This window comes from Chaetomium globosum, genomic scaffold (assembly GCF_000143365.1).
Source record: "Chaetomium globosum CBS 148.51 scaffold_1 genomic scaffold, whole genome shotgun sequence".
NCBI lineage: Eukaryota > Fungi > Ascomycota > Sordariomycetes > Sordariales > Chaetomiaceae > Chaetomium > Chaetomium globosum.
In genome coordinates this window covers 1548104-1561676 of record NT_165976.1, presented here as the reverse complement: position 1 = coordinate 1561676, position 13573 = coordinate 1548104, and the positions used below count along the sequence as shown (strand labels likewise).

Sequence of the window (13573 nt, the reverse complement as noted above, 5' to 3'; positions counted from 1 at the left end):
TCGGGCTTGGGATCCGGGATAACATAGGGAGCGGGGGTTAGTCGAGGTCGAGAGCGTGGTAGTGGTGCCCGGCTTGTGCTTGGCATAATCAGCTCGGTGGTGCTGTCTGTCGACGATGGCGGTGATGTACTCAGTGACGGTCTCGGTCACCCAGTTCACGACTAGCCCCCGTCCGTTGTGGTGATGCTCCCTTCCTGCGGTGCTTGTGGCCGTGGCCATGGCCATGGGGCTGCGCAGCGGCAAGCGAAGCCAGCAAGCTGGCGACAAACACGGTCGACTTCATAGTTGTCAAGCGCGTTGCGTGGGAGATTGCAGGTGAGTCGTGTACCAGTGGATGGTGCAAGTTCAAATGAACGTGAAGCAGAGCGTGGTCAAGGGAAAGAATGAGGACCGGTTGCTCTTGATCCTTCGTTGATAAGTTTCTCTAGAGTGTTTGAACCAATATTTTCAAATGAAGGTGAGCTCTCTGAGCCAGGTCAAAAAAGGAATGAATGTGTCCACGTTGGGTTGAAACAAACGAGGAAATGACTGAAGCCAAAAGAGCGCAGAGCAAACTTAAAGGTCTCCCAGCTTCTGGGTGGCCAAGCGAGGGCAGACTTGGCGAAGCCCGGGACTTAGACTAGAGCTGGAAATCGTGGGCCCCTGGCTGCGTCTCATCATTTCACTATCACGAGTTTCCGCCATGCTACATGGCTATTTCCGTCTGCCGTTAATAGGTTTACTCCGCCTATCCGCCTTTTCACGGGGAAATTTGCCGATCTTGCGTGTTCTGCAAGGGTACTGGACAAACAAGCTTGGCAGGGGCACGGCGTCACATTTTGGTTCCCCTAGCTAGTGGCGCTGTCACATCCGAATTTTGTTCGAAAATGGCGCCAGTCAGCCGTTCCTTGCATCTGCAAGGCACAACCGGGAATCTTCCGCTTCCCTGCCATTCCAGGAACAGAGCCCAACCGCCCACCGAAACGGAAACCAGCCCAGCCAATGGGAGTCTTCTGGGTCGGGAGACACGTCGATCTGACCCACAGTCCAGACTCGGCCCAAGAATCGATGGCCACGTCCATCCGCCTTCGATTTTCTTGATGCATGCCGGGTGGTGACAGGAAACGAAACTGGGTGGCGGCCTCTGCGGAGGCCAGAGCTTGCCCAGTCCCCAATCAAGGCCCCCAGGGAATTGCGCAGGAGCTGGCAAGAAGCAAAGCGTTCATCCGAAGCCTGCCGGAACGGCACGGCACGGTTCAGGATTCAGGGCGGCACCAGGGGTAAAAAAGCACAGCCCGTTAACCAAGCTCTTAAGACCCTCTTCTTGTCTCGAACGAATCTGTTTTTTTTTCCGGCTGATATGCCTCTGTTGTTTTGCAACCGGGGTCGCCGATGCTCGAGCACCAACGCGCTGCCAGAAGAGTCAACTCACCATCAAATTCATCCACAACGATTTTAACCAAAATCCACGCCTGCGTAGGGCTGGCTTCGGATGGTGGGATGGTGGGACGATGGAACCTTGGGTCGTAGGCTTTGGGGCTTTTTGCCATTTGGGGAATCCAGAACCTCCTTCGGCATTCCACGGCCCCATGCAAACACGCGCGTTTCGTTGATTATTGGACGGGTTTTCCGTCAAGCCGCCTTGTGGGGAACCGACCTGTCAAGTTTTCCTTCACAAACTCATACTCACACACATATTTGCCTCTCACCACGCAAAGGATTCGGCCCGAGTGTTAAGATTTTTATGATATGAATTTTTAGATCACTGCTTATGGGTAAAGGCATAGAGGAACAGGCTACTTCTGCTAAACACAGGCCGATCCTCGTCCTCAATCTCAGTCACGGTGAAAGCCTTCTTGGCGGCCTTGATGAACTGCATATCGGCCCGCCGTCTTTTCTTGAAGCAGAAGAAGACGGTGGCGGAGGGTGTCAGGGCTAGCAGATCTTGCAAAGTCTGCATCAACAGGGGAAACGCTGGCTCGAAGTAAACGCAATCGGCTGCGAGGATGATATCGGGCTTGAACTGGAGGACTTCCTGCGAAAGCGGCTCGCCCCTGCATCGACACTTGTTGTCAGAACCAACTGACCCCCGATACAACCACCCGATTGGAAGCTTCAAACACATCTCAACTCTTTCCCTTGGCTCGAATGACTCGCACAGCTCTTGGTATGATTCCAGGGGTAACACAGCATAGATGGGCACACCACTCACCATTTAAGCACCCTGGCTTTCACCCGATCATCGAGTCCGTTCAATGAGATGTTGTGCTGCATCAGCGGCTCCATCTCAAGAATGTCTGTGAGGTACAGCGGGTGGTCAAGGTTGACGCAACCTTTTGCTATGGTGAGTCCGACAACCCCGCCGCCAGCGCCAAGCTCGAGTCTGCCAGCAATCAAATAATTAGTCACTGCAGACTGTTCTGGCTGCAAGCTGCCCCGCACCACCAAAAGGCCTCAAGCATCACAAACAGGCGATGATCGCGAGTGACGGGATTATGACCTACATCCTAGCAGGTTGCAGCTTGTCTCGTTGGTAACGCAGCATGTGCTTTGCCAGCACCATGCCGGCGGGCCAAAGTTGGCCTCCGCATCCCGACTTGAGGTCTTCGTGGAGCTTGAGGGGCTCGTCAAGGAGTCCTGAAAAATCCACTTGTGTGGTTCCCGCTTCCTTGTATTCCGGTAGCGGTGCCAGGTCCTCGCCAAAGGCAAGAGGGGAGAATTCGGGCGATGACGATATCTCCTGCTCGGACATTGTGTGATTTTGAGTCGGTTGTTGGGAATAGAATCGAGAAGGTGGGAAATTTTCAAGATTGCAGGTTGGGCTGCGTCTGGTCTGCGTGCGAGCGTGCCTACCAAGTCCGACCCGCCGCCACCGAGAGTCGGTGACTCCCACCTCCACTCTCACTATCGTGACCCTCGCCGCTGCCTCCGACTGGCTGCATTTCCGTTTGCCGAAAATACGACATGAAGCATCGAATCGTGGCCAGCACCAACAAACAGCGCGGATAATGCACACTCCTTGAGTTTTATTTCCATCCTACTTCTTTCCCGGAGAGTTAACGTGATACCGGGCAGTAGTAACTGTTCACAGGCACGGAGGAATCTCCCTAGTGAGACATCGACTGTTCACCTGGCACCCATCATCATCATGCTCATCCCCCGCCTCCCTTCTTCTCCATTGCCCGCATATTCTCGTGGAATGCTCTTGGTCGAGCCAACCCCGCCTCGCGATGTTCTGTTCAAATAATTGGCCATGGCGTCGCCGCCCTTTCTTTCGTCCTCTTTTCCGGAGAAGGGAGGGTGTGTAAGGGCAACGGTTTAATGGCTGGATATCCGCCCTCCCTTGACAATCTCGCATTGCGATGATCATGAACAGAGAGCCAAGGGACAACTCCAGCGGTTGAGCGCCGACGTCAGCCACCTTTTGAAGGTTCAGTTTTGCAGTGATTCAGGAACACGTTCTCTAGATCGCGCCTTTTACATCCCCGCCTGCTAGCTTGCCCACTCTCATCGATGTTCTCTCCTTGATTATATTCATCACACAGCGGTGATTGAATCCTCCTCGAAACACCAGTGAAGCCTCCTGGATTTCTACCATGGCTCCACCGGTTATGATCTGGGCAACAGCCTTGCTTCTTCTCCCCGCGCTCTCCATCTCGAGTCCTGTGATATCGTTCCCAATCAACTCCCAGGTTCCTCCCGTCGCCAGGCTGGGGGGGCCATTCTCCTTCGTCTTCTCGCCATCCACATTCTCGTCCGGCTCTCCGATGACTTACGCCCTTTCCAATCCTCCTGCGTGGCTTTCCATCGACAGTGATGCACGGCGGTTGTTTGGGACTCCCAAGCAAGACGACATTGTACCGGGGGTTGCGAGCGGCGTGCCCCTGAATCTGGTGGCCACAGATGACTCTGGGTCAACAACACTCGCTGCGACCCTCGTGGTCTCAGCGAGTCCCGGCCCCAGAGTAAAGATCCCCCTTCAGAATCAAGCCCCCGATTTCGGCACGTTTTCTAGCCCATCAGCTATTCTATCCACACCGGGGAAGAGCTTCTCGTTCAAACTCGATCCGAATACGTTTTCCAACCCCCCTGGCGCCGTTCTCAACTACTATGCCACCATGGCCGACAATACACCACTCCCGGCTTGGGTATCCTTCGACTCGCACAGTCTCTCCTTCACTGGTCAAACGCCGCCGGCGGATTCCCTCGTGCAGTCTCCGCAACACTTTTCCTTTCGAGCAATCGCAACCGATGTGGTCGGCTTCGCAGGAGCAGCTCTGGATTTTGACATTGTCGTTGGGAGTCACCAGCTCGCTGCGGACAAAACCACCGTTGTCTTGAATACCACACGCGGGGCCTTGCTATCTTATGCTGGACTAAGAAGCACTGTCAAGGTTGATGGAAAACTCGCAGCTCCCGGTAGTGTGGTGATTGTTGCCACGCCTAATATCCCTGACTGGCTTACTTTCGACAAAAACACCTGGCACCTGACTGGCGTTCCGCCCAGTGCTGCAAAGTCCGCCAACTTCATTATTACACTACGAGATACGTTTTCCAATAACCTGAATTTGACGGTTTTGGTTGACGTAGCGAGTAGCGAGTCCAACATATTCACCACCCGGCCCCCCAAGCTTGCTCTCACCGCTGGCGAACCGTTCTCCTTTAACCTTCGGCCATATTTGCTGAATCCTCGCGACAGGGAGGTTTCTCTTGAGACAGACCCTAACTCTCCCTGGGTTCAGTTTGATCCTGGCTCGATCACTCTCTTTGGCGATGTTCCGGAGGGGTTAGGAGATTCCTCGGTTGCCGTCAAAATTATGGCCAAGTCGAAGAAGTCCAGGAAGTCAGCTTCCCTATCCTTTGAGGTGGTTATCCGCCGTGCGTCGAGCGGCAACGGGCCAACATCCGCAAATTCCACGTCAACTAGTAGCAACTTCAACCCGGTGCTGTTGGCGGTTCTTCTCCCGCTTCTGCTCCTGCTTTCCTTGGCTGTCTGCGCACTTTTCTGGTACTTCCGTCGACGAAAGAATCCCAGGAAGCCCGCTCTCAGCACCCGTGACATATCAGGCCCTCTCCCTGGGAACTTTGTGACAAAGTCTGATGGCCCGCATACTTCTCACTCCCTCCCGGACCTCTCAAAAGGCTTCGGCAAGAGCTTTTCGGCCGATGACGTTTTCGGGTCCGAAAAGAAGGGTTATTTCAATTCACGAACCGTCTTTCTGACAAGACCGGAACTTTCTCGGCCAGGAGGAGGGGTAAAATCACTTCCGTCTCGCAACAAACCTGCCCCTGAGTCTGGTAATTCAGAAGAAGGCGTCAGTCTTCCGGCCATTGTCAGTGGAGCTTTGAGCACATTGCGTTCGGGGACACGAGGTAAAGTTAACAGCTCACTAAGTTCCATTACCGAGAAAAGTATTGGCGACCTGGTCGATTCTCGTGGGCTCGAGTCGGTTGGGAGTGACAGTCGGCAGACATTCAGGGACAGAATCGAAATCAACGTGCCCGAATTTCTACAAACCCCTGGTTTGCCATATACGGCTTCGCCATCACCCACAGAGACCGCCTCAAATCATCGGCCCGGTTCATCTCAAACGGCTCCAGAGATGGCCGTGGTGCCCCTCAGGTTAGACTCAAGGGCGCCATATCACCCAATTGCGCCGGCGGCTCGGAAACTGTCCTGGCCATGGCTCAAAGGAATCAAGGGGAAACGGTACGGCACCAAACTTGTGCTAGGAATGCAAAGGTTGAGCGAGCAACCTAGCTTGCTGGCGGTTGACACATTCACTTCCGAGGTTACCGAACAGCCATCATCAACTACCCTGACCATGCAAGAGAACGATCCAAACGGGGTGGCGGCCCTAGGGCCAGAGACACTCCCACTCCCGCAGTTTCCTCGCCGAGCCCCCCTCAGCCGGCCGCCGACTAGGACCGGGCCAATCGGGAGCGGAGCCCGCGGGCACCTGGGCACAGAACCACTGCACACAAGTGATACGACAACCACCTTACCGACTCCGATCCCGAGCCTTCTCGACGTGGACGATGACCCCACGTCCGGCTTTTCAATCCGCGAGGGGGCCCCTACTGGTTCTCTGGATATTTACGACGGCGCCACGGGCAACAACCTTTTCCGTCCGTCCAGGACGTGGTCGACAGTCCCCACCGCAGACGAGTGGGCGGATGAGACGGTCGAGAGCCTGGCCTTAAGTCGATCCACGTCCCAGCCGCAACAGAACTGGACGGTATTCCAGGAATCGCCCGCCGTCACAAGCCGCGATACGGCTACATCGATGAAGTTACCGGAAATTGCGTCTTCGGCGAGAATGCCTGAGAGGGAGGAAGGGGGCGAAGATGAAGAGAAAGAAGGCCAGGGGGTTGCAGTGGAGGCATCGGTTGGGCCCTCCTCTCAGGGGATTGCTCCGACAGTTCGGCCAGGAGAAGAGAAGATGCAGGAAAGGTCGGGGTTGACACGGAAAAGTCAGTCTAACGGAGTTTCTTTACGGTCAGCAGGGAGTAGGTCGGATTATGCCGTGTTCATATGACGAGACTTGGATGCGAGTCAGATAGATTTTTTGATTTGAGGTTTCCGATACGTAGTGTGGCAAATTAAGGATAATGGGCAGCATATAATGGAGCAAAACAGCGAACTGGAAATCGTCTTGCTTTATGTGTAATTTTTGGACATCGAATCGAGTGACATTGTAATTTGTACTGTATTGGTCGAAAAATGGCCCCAAAATGGTGTTGTTTGTATCGACACGGTGAAAACAACCTTACTGGCCCGCTTCCTAGGGTAGGTAAGATTGCACCAAAAGGTCTCAGCATTACCCCCCGCATTCTCGGCGCACTGTGGTGGCCCAAAATGGCAAGGGGACAAGAGGCCAGACCGTTGGCTGGAGCTGGGCCCGGGGACTTGACAGCGATCACGCGAGAACACGGGATCTCGCCGTCTTGGCTTCCTGTACGGACGGCAAAGCAAGATCGAGGTTCGGAATGCAAGGAGGTCCTTTATGTGCACCTACACAGAGCCTCCCTAGGTCCTATGTGCCAACCTACGTACCTACATACAGATAGCAGCCACAAAGAAGGATATGCGTGCATGTACACAGAGTTACGCGTAATGTACCCGACACAACATTTGTCGCAGCCCTGCTTCCGAACTCACATCTTCACAAGCAAGCGATCAGTCCACCCAAATACCTACCTATCTGGGTACCTACGTAGCCTCACTTCAACAATTGACCAGCTCCACCAACCCTCAAGCTGTTTCCCACCGTTTTGTCAACTGTTCTGGGTTACTTACCCTAATCACGAATTAGGAATCAAGAATTTGGTTGTTACAAAGGGGCGGAGGAAGCTTTGGTGACGACTCATCTGCGTCCGCCTTGTCTGTCAGCTGCACAGTCCCCCTTGGCTGCCACGCCAAAACGAGCACTTCGCAGGCACGCCCGCGCCAAACCCCGCTCCACCACCGCCTGGGCACCCAAATTTACTCCGTGCACGAGCAACACAAACCGCCCAGTGACCCGGCACCGGCAGCGAAAGGGAAATCCAAGGCACAAAAAAGGGCGAGAAGAGTCTTTGGCGGGGTCGCACCACAACACGTCGAATTTGCTTCGGGCCTAACCAATACATCTGATTCAACGTCATCAGAAACTCGCACGCCCGCCGAGAAAATTTCATCTTGGGTCCTTCGCTGCCTGCCACCCCCCTTCTCTGCCCACTTCCACGACAAAACCACCCCTCCACCCCACTGGTAGCCGCGCTGCTGCCGAATCGCATTTCGACACCACATCACCATGGGCCAGACACTCTCTGAGCCCGTTGTCGAGAAGGTATGTGTTCTCGTTGCCAGGAGAGCGAGCCTCGGCGTCTGCCATGTCGGTCGGCGTTGTGCTCGGATCGCGCGCCGTAGTTGCTCGGTTGCCCCTCCCCAGGACCCGCGCTGCTCACATGCCTCGCTGCTCGGCCGATTTTCTCTGCCACCGGTTTTGCATTTGCGCCGCTGTTTCTCGGGCCGCGCCAGCGATGCCGTTCTCCAAGGCTTGCACTAGATTCTTCAACTCATTCTCGGGTCGAAATGGCTGCTGACGGAAATGGTGCTCCTGTTCTAGACATCGGCGAATGGCGGCGATAAACGGCTTTTTTACGGCCTGTCGGCCATGCAGGGCTGGCGCATAAGCATGGAGGATGCACACACGGCGGAACTCGACCTGCTTGAGGACAACCCGAAGGCCGCCAAAGAGCATGCCTCCCAACTTTCCTTCTTCGGCGTCTACGACGGTCATGGCGGCAGCAACGTTGCGCTTTTCGCCGGCGATAATATCCACCGCATTGTTGCGAAGCAAGACACGTTCAAGGCGGGCAACTACGAACAAGCTCTAAAGGACGGTTTCCTGGCGACAGACAGAGCCATTCTCAACGGTATGATAGTGCCCGGTGGTCCCGGTAGACAAGGTCGGGGTGGTAGGGCCAGGGTCCATCGCGGGCGGCCCCTCACCACCACCGGATATTCTGTTGCTTGGACACCAACCACTGATCCGATTTTTTTTGAGCAGACCCCAAGTACGAAGATGAAGTCTCAGGCTGCACAGCTTGCGTCGGACTGATCACCGACGACAAAATCTACATTGTTGGTTTTCTCGCACAATTTCCCCCACACCCCCTGCTGCCTGCCCCCGCGCAACCCCCACTCTGCTAACCACAACTCGACTCCAACAGGCAAATGCCGGCGACTCCAGAAGCGTGCTGGGCGTCAAGGGCCGAGCGAAACCCTTGTCATTCGACCACAAGCCACAAAATGAAGGTGCGTCGGCCGCGCCCTTCGTCTGAGATTTGAGCGCCTCGTTGCTGACCGGATGCGCTGCGGGGTTGTAGGCGAGAAGGCACGGATCACAGCTGCGGGCGGATTTGTCGACTTCGGCCGCGTGAACGGAAACCTCGCTCTGTCGAGAGCGATCGGTGATTTCGAATTTAAGAAGAGTGCCGAGCTGGCACCCGAGCAACAAATCGTCACAGCCTATCCCGATGTTGTGGTCCACGAAATCAGTGACGACGACGAGTTTCTCGTTGTTGCTTGCGATGGTGAGTTTGCAGAGGTCCGCAGCACAGCATGCGGGGGTTAACACATCTTGCTAGGTATCTGGGATTGCCAGTCGTCTCAAGCCGTGATCGAGTTTGTCAGGCGTGGGGTTGCCGCCAAGCAAGACTTGGACAAGATCTGCGAAAACATGATGGACAATTGTTTAGCGTCCAACTCGGAAACGGGCGGCGTGGGTTGTGATAACATGACCATGATCATCATTGGATTCCTCAGGGGCCGGACCAAGGAGGAGTGGTACGAGGAGATAGCCAAACGGGTTGCTAATGGAGATGGCCCTTGTGCTCCTCCCGAATATGGTAGGGATACGCCATCCCCTTGAAGCACGCCTGTCATCTGTTTTTTTTCCCTCCCTTTTCTATCAGCCCTATATACCTACCTGCCTTTCCTCCCTGTCGCTTCCCGACCTCTGCTTTGCCTGGTGTGTTCGTACCCGCCGCTTGCCCTGTGGGGTTGCTGGATCTCTCTATGGTTAATTAGTCAGGTCGCTAATCTCTGCCTCTCGTCCGTTCTAGCCGAATTCCGGGGCCCGGGTGTGCACCACGGTTTCGACGAGAGCGACAGCGCTTACGACGTGGAGGACCAAAAACAGGGCAAGAGCTTTGGAATTGGCGGCTATAGGGGGCGCGTCATTTTCCTCGGCGACGGCACCGAGGTTCTGACCGATTCGGACGACGCTGAGATGTTTGACAACTCGGAGGAAGATAACGACCTCGTCAGCCAGGTCTCCAAGGGCACATCTAAGGAGAGTGACTCAGAGGAGAAGGCGGCGGACGCTAATTCGTCGACGCCGCCGCAACAGCAGTCGGAAACCAAGGCGGCCGGGGACAGCAAGGCCAACGAGAAGAAGAACGGAGATGCATGATAAATGACGGGACGGACGGTGGGGCCGGGGCGAAGGGATCGCAACCCCCTGAGACATGAGATCCTCTTTTTATACCAATCTTCGTGGAACAAGCATGATGGTCATACCGTACCATACCATACCCATACCGCACCGGACCAGCCTGGCTCATGTCCCATGGTTTAAATGACGGTCTAGTTATTAGGTTGGATGGGTTGGATGGAAGCCAGGCCGGGGCTGTGGGTTGTCAGGGAAAGGGATGGATTGGGAGGGAAGGGGGTGGCAAGGTATGGTGTTTGGGGATGCGTTTGCGATGATGACGGAAGGAAGGGATGTGGTCACCATGCTTGTTTATGTACGGTTTTACCCCTCCCCTGGCCTGATTTTGCCGGTTGGACTTTTTATTTGTTTGTGTTGTTGTCTCCTTCGAATCACCTCATTTCCCGACTTCTGTGGTGATACCCCGGCTTCGTGGTGCTAGCCCGTTCCCGACTTCTACCATCCACGTCGTATTATTGGAAAGGCTACTCATCCCAGATCAAACTGGAACACAGATAACGCAAGCTATTCGATCAAAAAGTATTCTTGCAGTGTGAAGTAACATTGATTAAACAGCGATATTGAACTAGGCCAATAACATCCGCCTCCTGCGTAAGTCATCACTTCATAGGATGCAGGCAAAAAACCAACCATACAAGACGCTCCAGGAACTCCGATCCACAGTGTCCCTCTCACCGACCTGGAACCAAAGCCTCAAGGAGCCAAACAAAAAACCGATGCCGCCTGGTACGCGCCCAAAACATATATACCAGCTGCCTCCCGTCCTGCCTGACCGGTGATGAACCTGACCAGGCGCCCCCCTCCCCAACCTAATGCTCCGTGCCCCCTGCCCTTCAAATAAGCCGTCCCGTACCTCCCGTCCGGTCCAGTACATACTCAATACAACCTCCCGGAAGCCGGCCTATGGAAATCCACAAAAATGTCGACAGATGAAACAAACAAAAGGGAAAGAAACTGTTGAAATCAAGGGGCCCACCCTTTATAATTGGGCCGAGTAAAGGAAAGCCAAGCCAAGCCAAAAAAGAAAAACGAACCGAGTGGCGAATCCGGAGCAGAGTTGTTGTTTCAAACGTCGAGCTCCATTCTCGAAGCAATATCCTCGCTAACCCCTCTCACTGGGCTCTTGCTCCTCCTCCAATCTCCATAGCTCTGGTCTCCCTCACGCTCTTCGTCTCCAGGGAAACTGTCGTCGTCCTCTACGTCGTATTGGAAATTGACATCGCCGTCTGCGTCGCGATTCCACACCAACCCGTCGTCCAACTCGTCATCACTCGCCGTGATGCGCTCGGCGAACTTGTCCCCGAGCCAGTACCGTGCGCGCTTGTTCGCGCCCACGTCATCGCTCATGTCGTTGTCGTTCATGTCGTCGTCGCTGTAGGTCGACAGGCTGTGAATGTTCCGCGCTATGGCCGTGTGCGCCGTCATCCGCGGGCTGTGGCTCATGACGGGCACGCCCCGCACGTAGAGGTAGCACACGCGCTTGAGCGCCTTGTTGAAGAAGAAGTAATGCAGCGCCCAGATGGCGCCCTCCTCCTCGTCGAACGGGTCGTCGGCGGGCTGGTACGAGAAGACGGTGCAGTCCTTGAGCATCATCTCCTTGTCGACCATAGCCCACATCTGCGGGCCCCATGCCGGCGCGTTCGAGATACCCGTGTTAAAGTCGGTTGGCTTCGCGGGAGAGCTGCGCGGCGCGGCAACATCGAGGAGGGTCGAGTTGGGCCGCACGCTGCTCAGCGTGCTATCGATCTGTCCCATGACGCGGCGCAGCACGCGCTCGCGCTTGAAGTCGGCCGGTCGGAGGACGTGCGAGAAGTCGTAGTCTGGGTGTGACGCATTCAGGGTCGCGATCAGGTAGGCAAATGTGCGCCGGTTTGACATCTCCTCCAACGATCCGAACGGCGACGAGCGGCTTAGATTAAGGCTCGCGGCCATGGAATCGCGCTGGGGCGGCGACAGGGACGCCCCGAATTTGAGAAGGGCGGCATGTTGCGACTCCAGCGATTGCTGAATGTTTTTATATAGCTTCTTATCGGAACCAGCGGCCTTGGTTGTGTAGAGGTCGCAGCTGCCGGTGACATGGCAGTCTGGCGTGTCGAAATTGAGCGCGCTCGTCACTGCGTCAAATGATGGAAGTGATAGGTACTAATAGAGTCTCATCCATAAGCACGACGGGCCATGCGTGTGGGCCGAAGGTGTAGTTGATACCTTCATCTTACCGTCAAGCCCAAGTGCCCTTTGTTAAGTCGTTGTGGGGTGACAGTTGGCATTCAAAGCATGGGCAGTGACGTCGGTGATGTGGAGCGTCGCTACTGAGGGAGTGTGCCGGAAGAAACACCAAGTAGTCGGGACGATGTGTCAGACCAACGGGGGATCTCCAAGTGACACCCGCGACGCCGTGAGTTTGCGGGGTGTTTTGGAGTTTATTGAAGCAGTCGTGATGGGTAGAGGGATGTTTGGTGAGAAACCGGGAACAGCGGGGGTACGCAAGCTTGGCTGTAATACTTGAGCCAAACGGAGTGAACAAAGCCTGGGGCGTGGGGTGAGTGCCGAGATGCTCCCGGCTCGTGGACGGTTCTTGGCCTATCGATGTCTAAAAGAAGGGGTGATAGCGGGATTGACAGGAGACAGCGACGACTCGAACCAGTCGAATGGGTTTGCGACAGTTGGCGGTAAATCGGTAGAGAGTCGGCAATCGCCCTCATTGCGACTGTTGTCTCGTGTTGCATCATCGTCATTTTCTACCCACTCATGGCCTTGGCCGGGCCTGTAGCGCAAATCCCGGTTTCGGGAGGAACACGGGGTAAAACGATCGGCATTCGTCTTCCGCCGCAACCCCTTTATCCCGAGAGCTCCGCCGCACCGCTCCCGGCTGATGCTGCTAGGTAAGCGAATGAGATAGCCGGGAAACCCCACGAGGCATCTCCGAATGCCATCACGAGCATCTGCAGAGCTCAAGCCATGGCTTGTAATCATCCCAATCATCCACATGGTGTTGGTTGTGCGACCAGGACGCCCTTGGACTGGCAGGATTGTGTGGCGCTTCCGGATGTGGGGAGGGGGGTCGAAGCACACACATCGCAGCCTCGATCGTTGGTCTTGCCAGTGACTTGCCTGCGGTGTTTGTGAGGGTAATACAATGCTGCACGGCCGTGCTAGGCCGAACACTGGTGATTTCTATCTACAATTCCCATATCTAGATTCTGAGAATGCTGCGAAAGGAGTTTGCTCCCTCCTGATGGGTAAATGTAGTCCAATATGTAGCACTGTCTGCCGTGGACAACAACGCCCCCGAAGATGTTGCAGCTCCGCTTGACTCCATAACGCCTGGAATGACCGCAACGCCGTGTAACACCGTAACCGTAACCTGCCGCGTTCGGCCGGTGTGTTCGTGAGAACGGTATGCAACTGCCGCTCACAGAAACCCCCCCTCTTTCAATATGCTCTCGATCTGCTCATCTGCCTGTGTTGTAAGTTCCAATTGGAATTAGTTACTGCGCCAGCTAACGTCCACTTCTACCGCCGCGTTCAAGTAGCCATCGTCGAGGAGAGTAAAGAGATCGGTAAGGGTCCAGCGTCGCTGTTCCGTTACATGA

General features: G+C 55.2%; 5 protein-coding genes across 5 annotated transcripts in view; 2 read left to right on the top strand and 3 right to left on the bottom strand.

Annotated features, from left to right (window-relative positions):
* Nucleotides 1–225, bottom strand: part of CHGG_00523 (uncharacterized protein) — a gene marked incomplete at both ends in the record, with an annotated part of 800 nt that extends 575 nt beyond the window's left edge. The window contains one exon of the mRNA XM_001219743.1: nt 131–225. Within this exon, the coding sequence (XP_001219744.1) occupies nt 131–225 (95 nt within the window). The remainder of the gene's footprint in view (nt 1–130) is intronic.
* A 1516-nt stretch (nt 226–1741) lies between these two features.
* CHGG_00522 (uncharacterized protein) lies at nt 1742–2731 on the bottom strand (the record flags this gene model as incomplete). The annotated part of the gene is made up of 3 exons (XM_001219742.1): nt 1742–2033; nt 2192–2362; nt 2484–2731. The coding sequence occupies 3 exons, from the start codon at nt 2729–2731 to the stop codon at nt 1742–1744; spliced, it is 711 nt and encodes a 236-aa protein (XP_001219743.1).
* Nucleotides 2732–3575: 844 nt separating this feature from the next.
* On the top strand, nt 3576–6518 carry CHGG_00521 (uncharacterized protein; the record flags this gene model as incomplete). The annotated part of the gene is made up of 1 exon (XM_001219741.1): nt 3576–6518. The coding sequence occupies one exon, from the start codon at nt 3576–3578 to the stop codon at nt 6516–6518; it is 2943 nt and encodes a 980-aa protein (XP_001219742.1).
* Nucleotides 6519–7775: 1257 nt separating this feature from the next.
* On the top strand, nt 7776–9941 carry CHGG_00520 (uncharacterized protein; the record flags this gene model as incomplete). Its single annotated transcript, XM_001219740.1, has 7 exons — nt 7776–7811; nt 8091–8400; nt 8535–8608; nt 8698–8782; nt 8854–9060; nt 9115–9375; nt 9592–9941. 7 exons carry the CDS (start codon nt 7776–7778, stop codon nt 9939–9941), a joined length of 1323 nt encoding a protein of 440 aa, XP_001219741.1.
* Nucleotides 9942–11045: 1104 nt separating this feature from the next.
* Nucleotides 11046–11912, bottom strand: CHGG_00519 (uncharacterized protein; the record flags this gene model as incomplete). Its single annotated transcript, XM_001219739.1, has 1 exon — nt 11046–11912. The coding sequence occupies one exon, from the start codon at nt 11910–11912 to the stop codon at nt 11046–11048; it is 867 nt and encodes a 288-aa protein (XP_001219740.1).
* Nucleotides 11913–13573: the final 1661 nt, after the last annotated feature.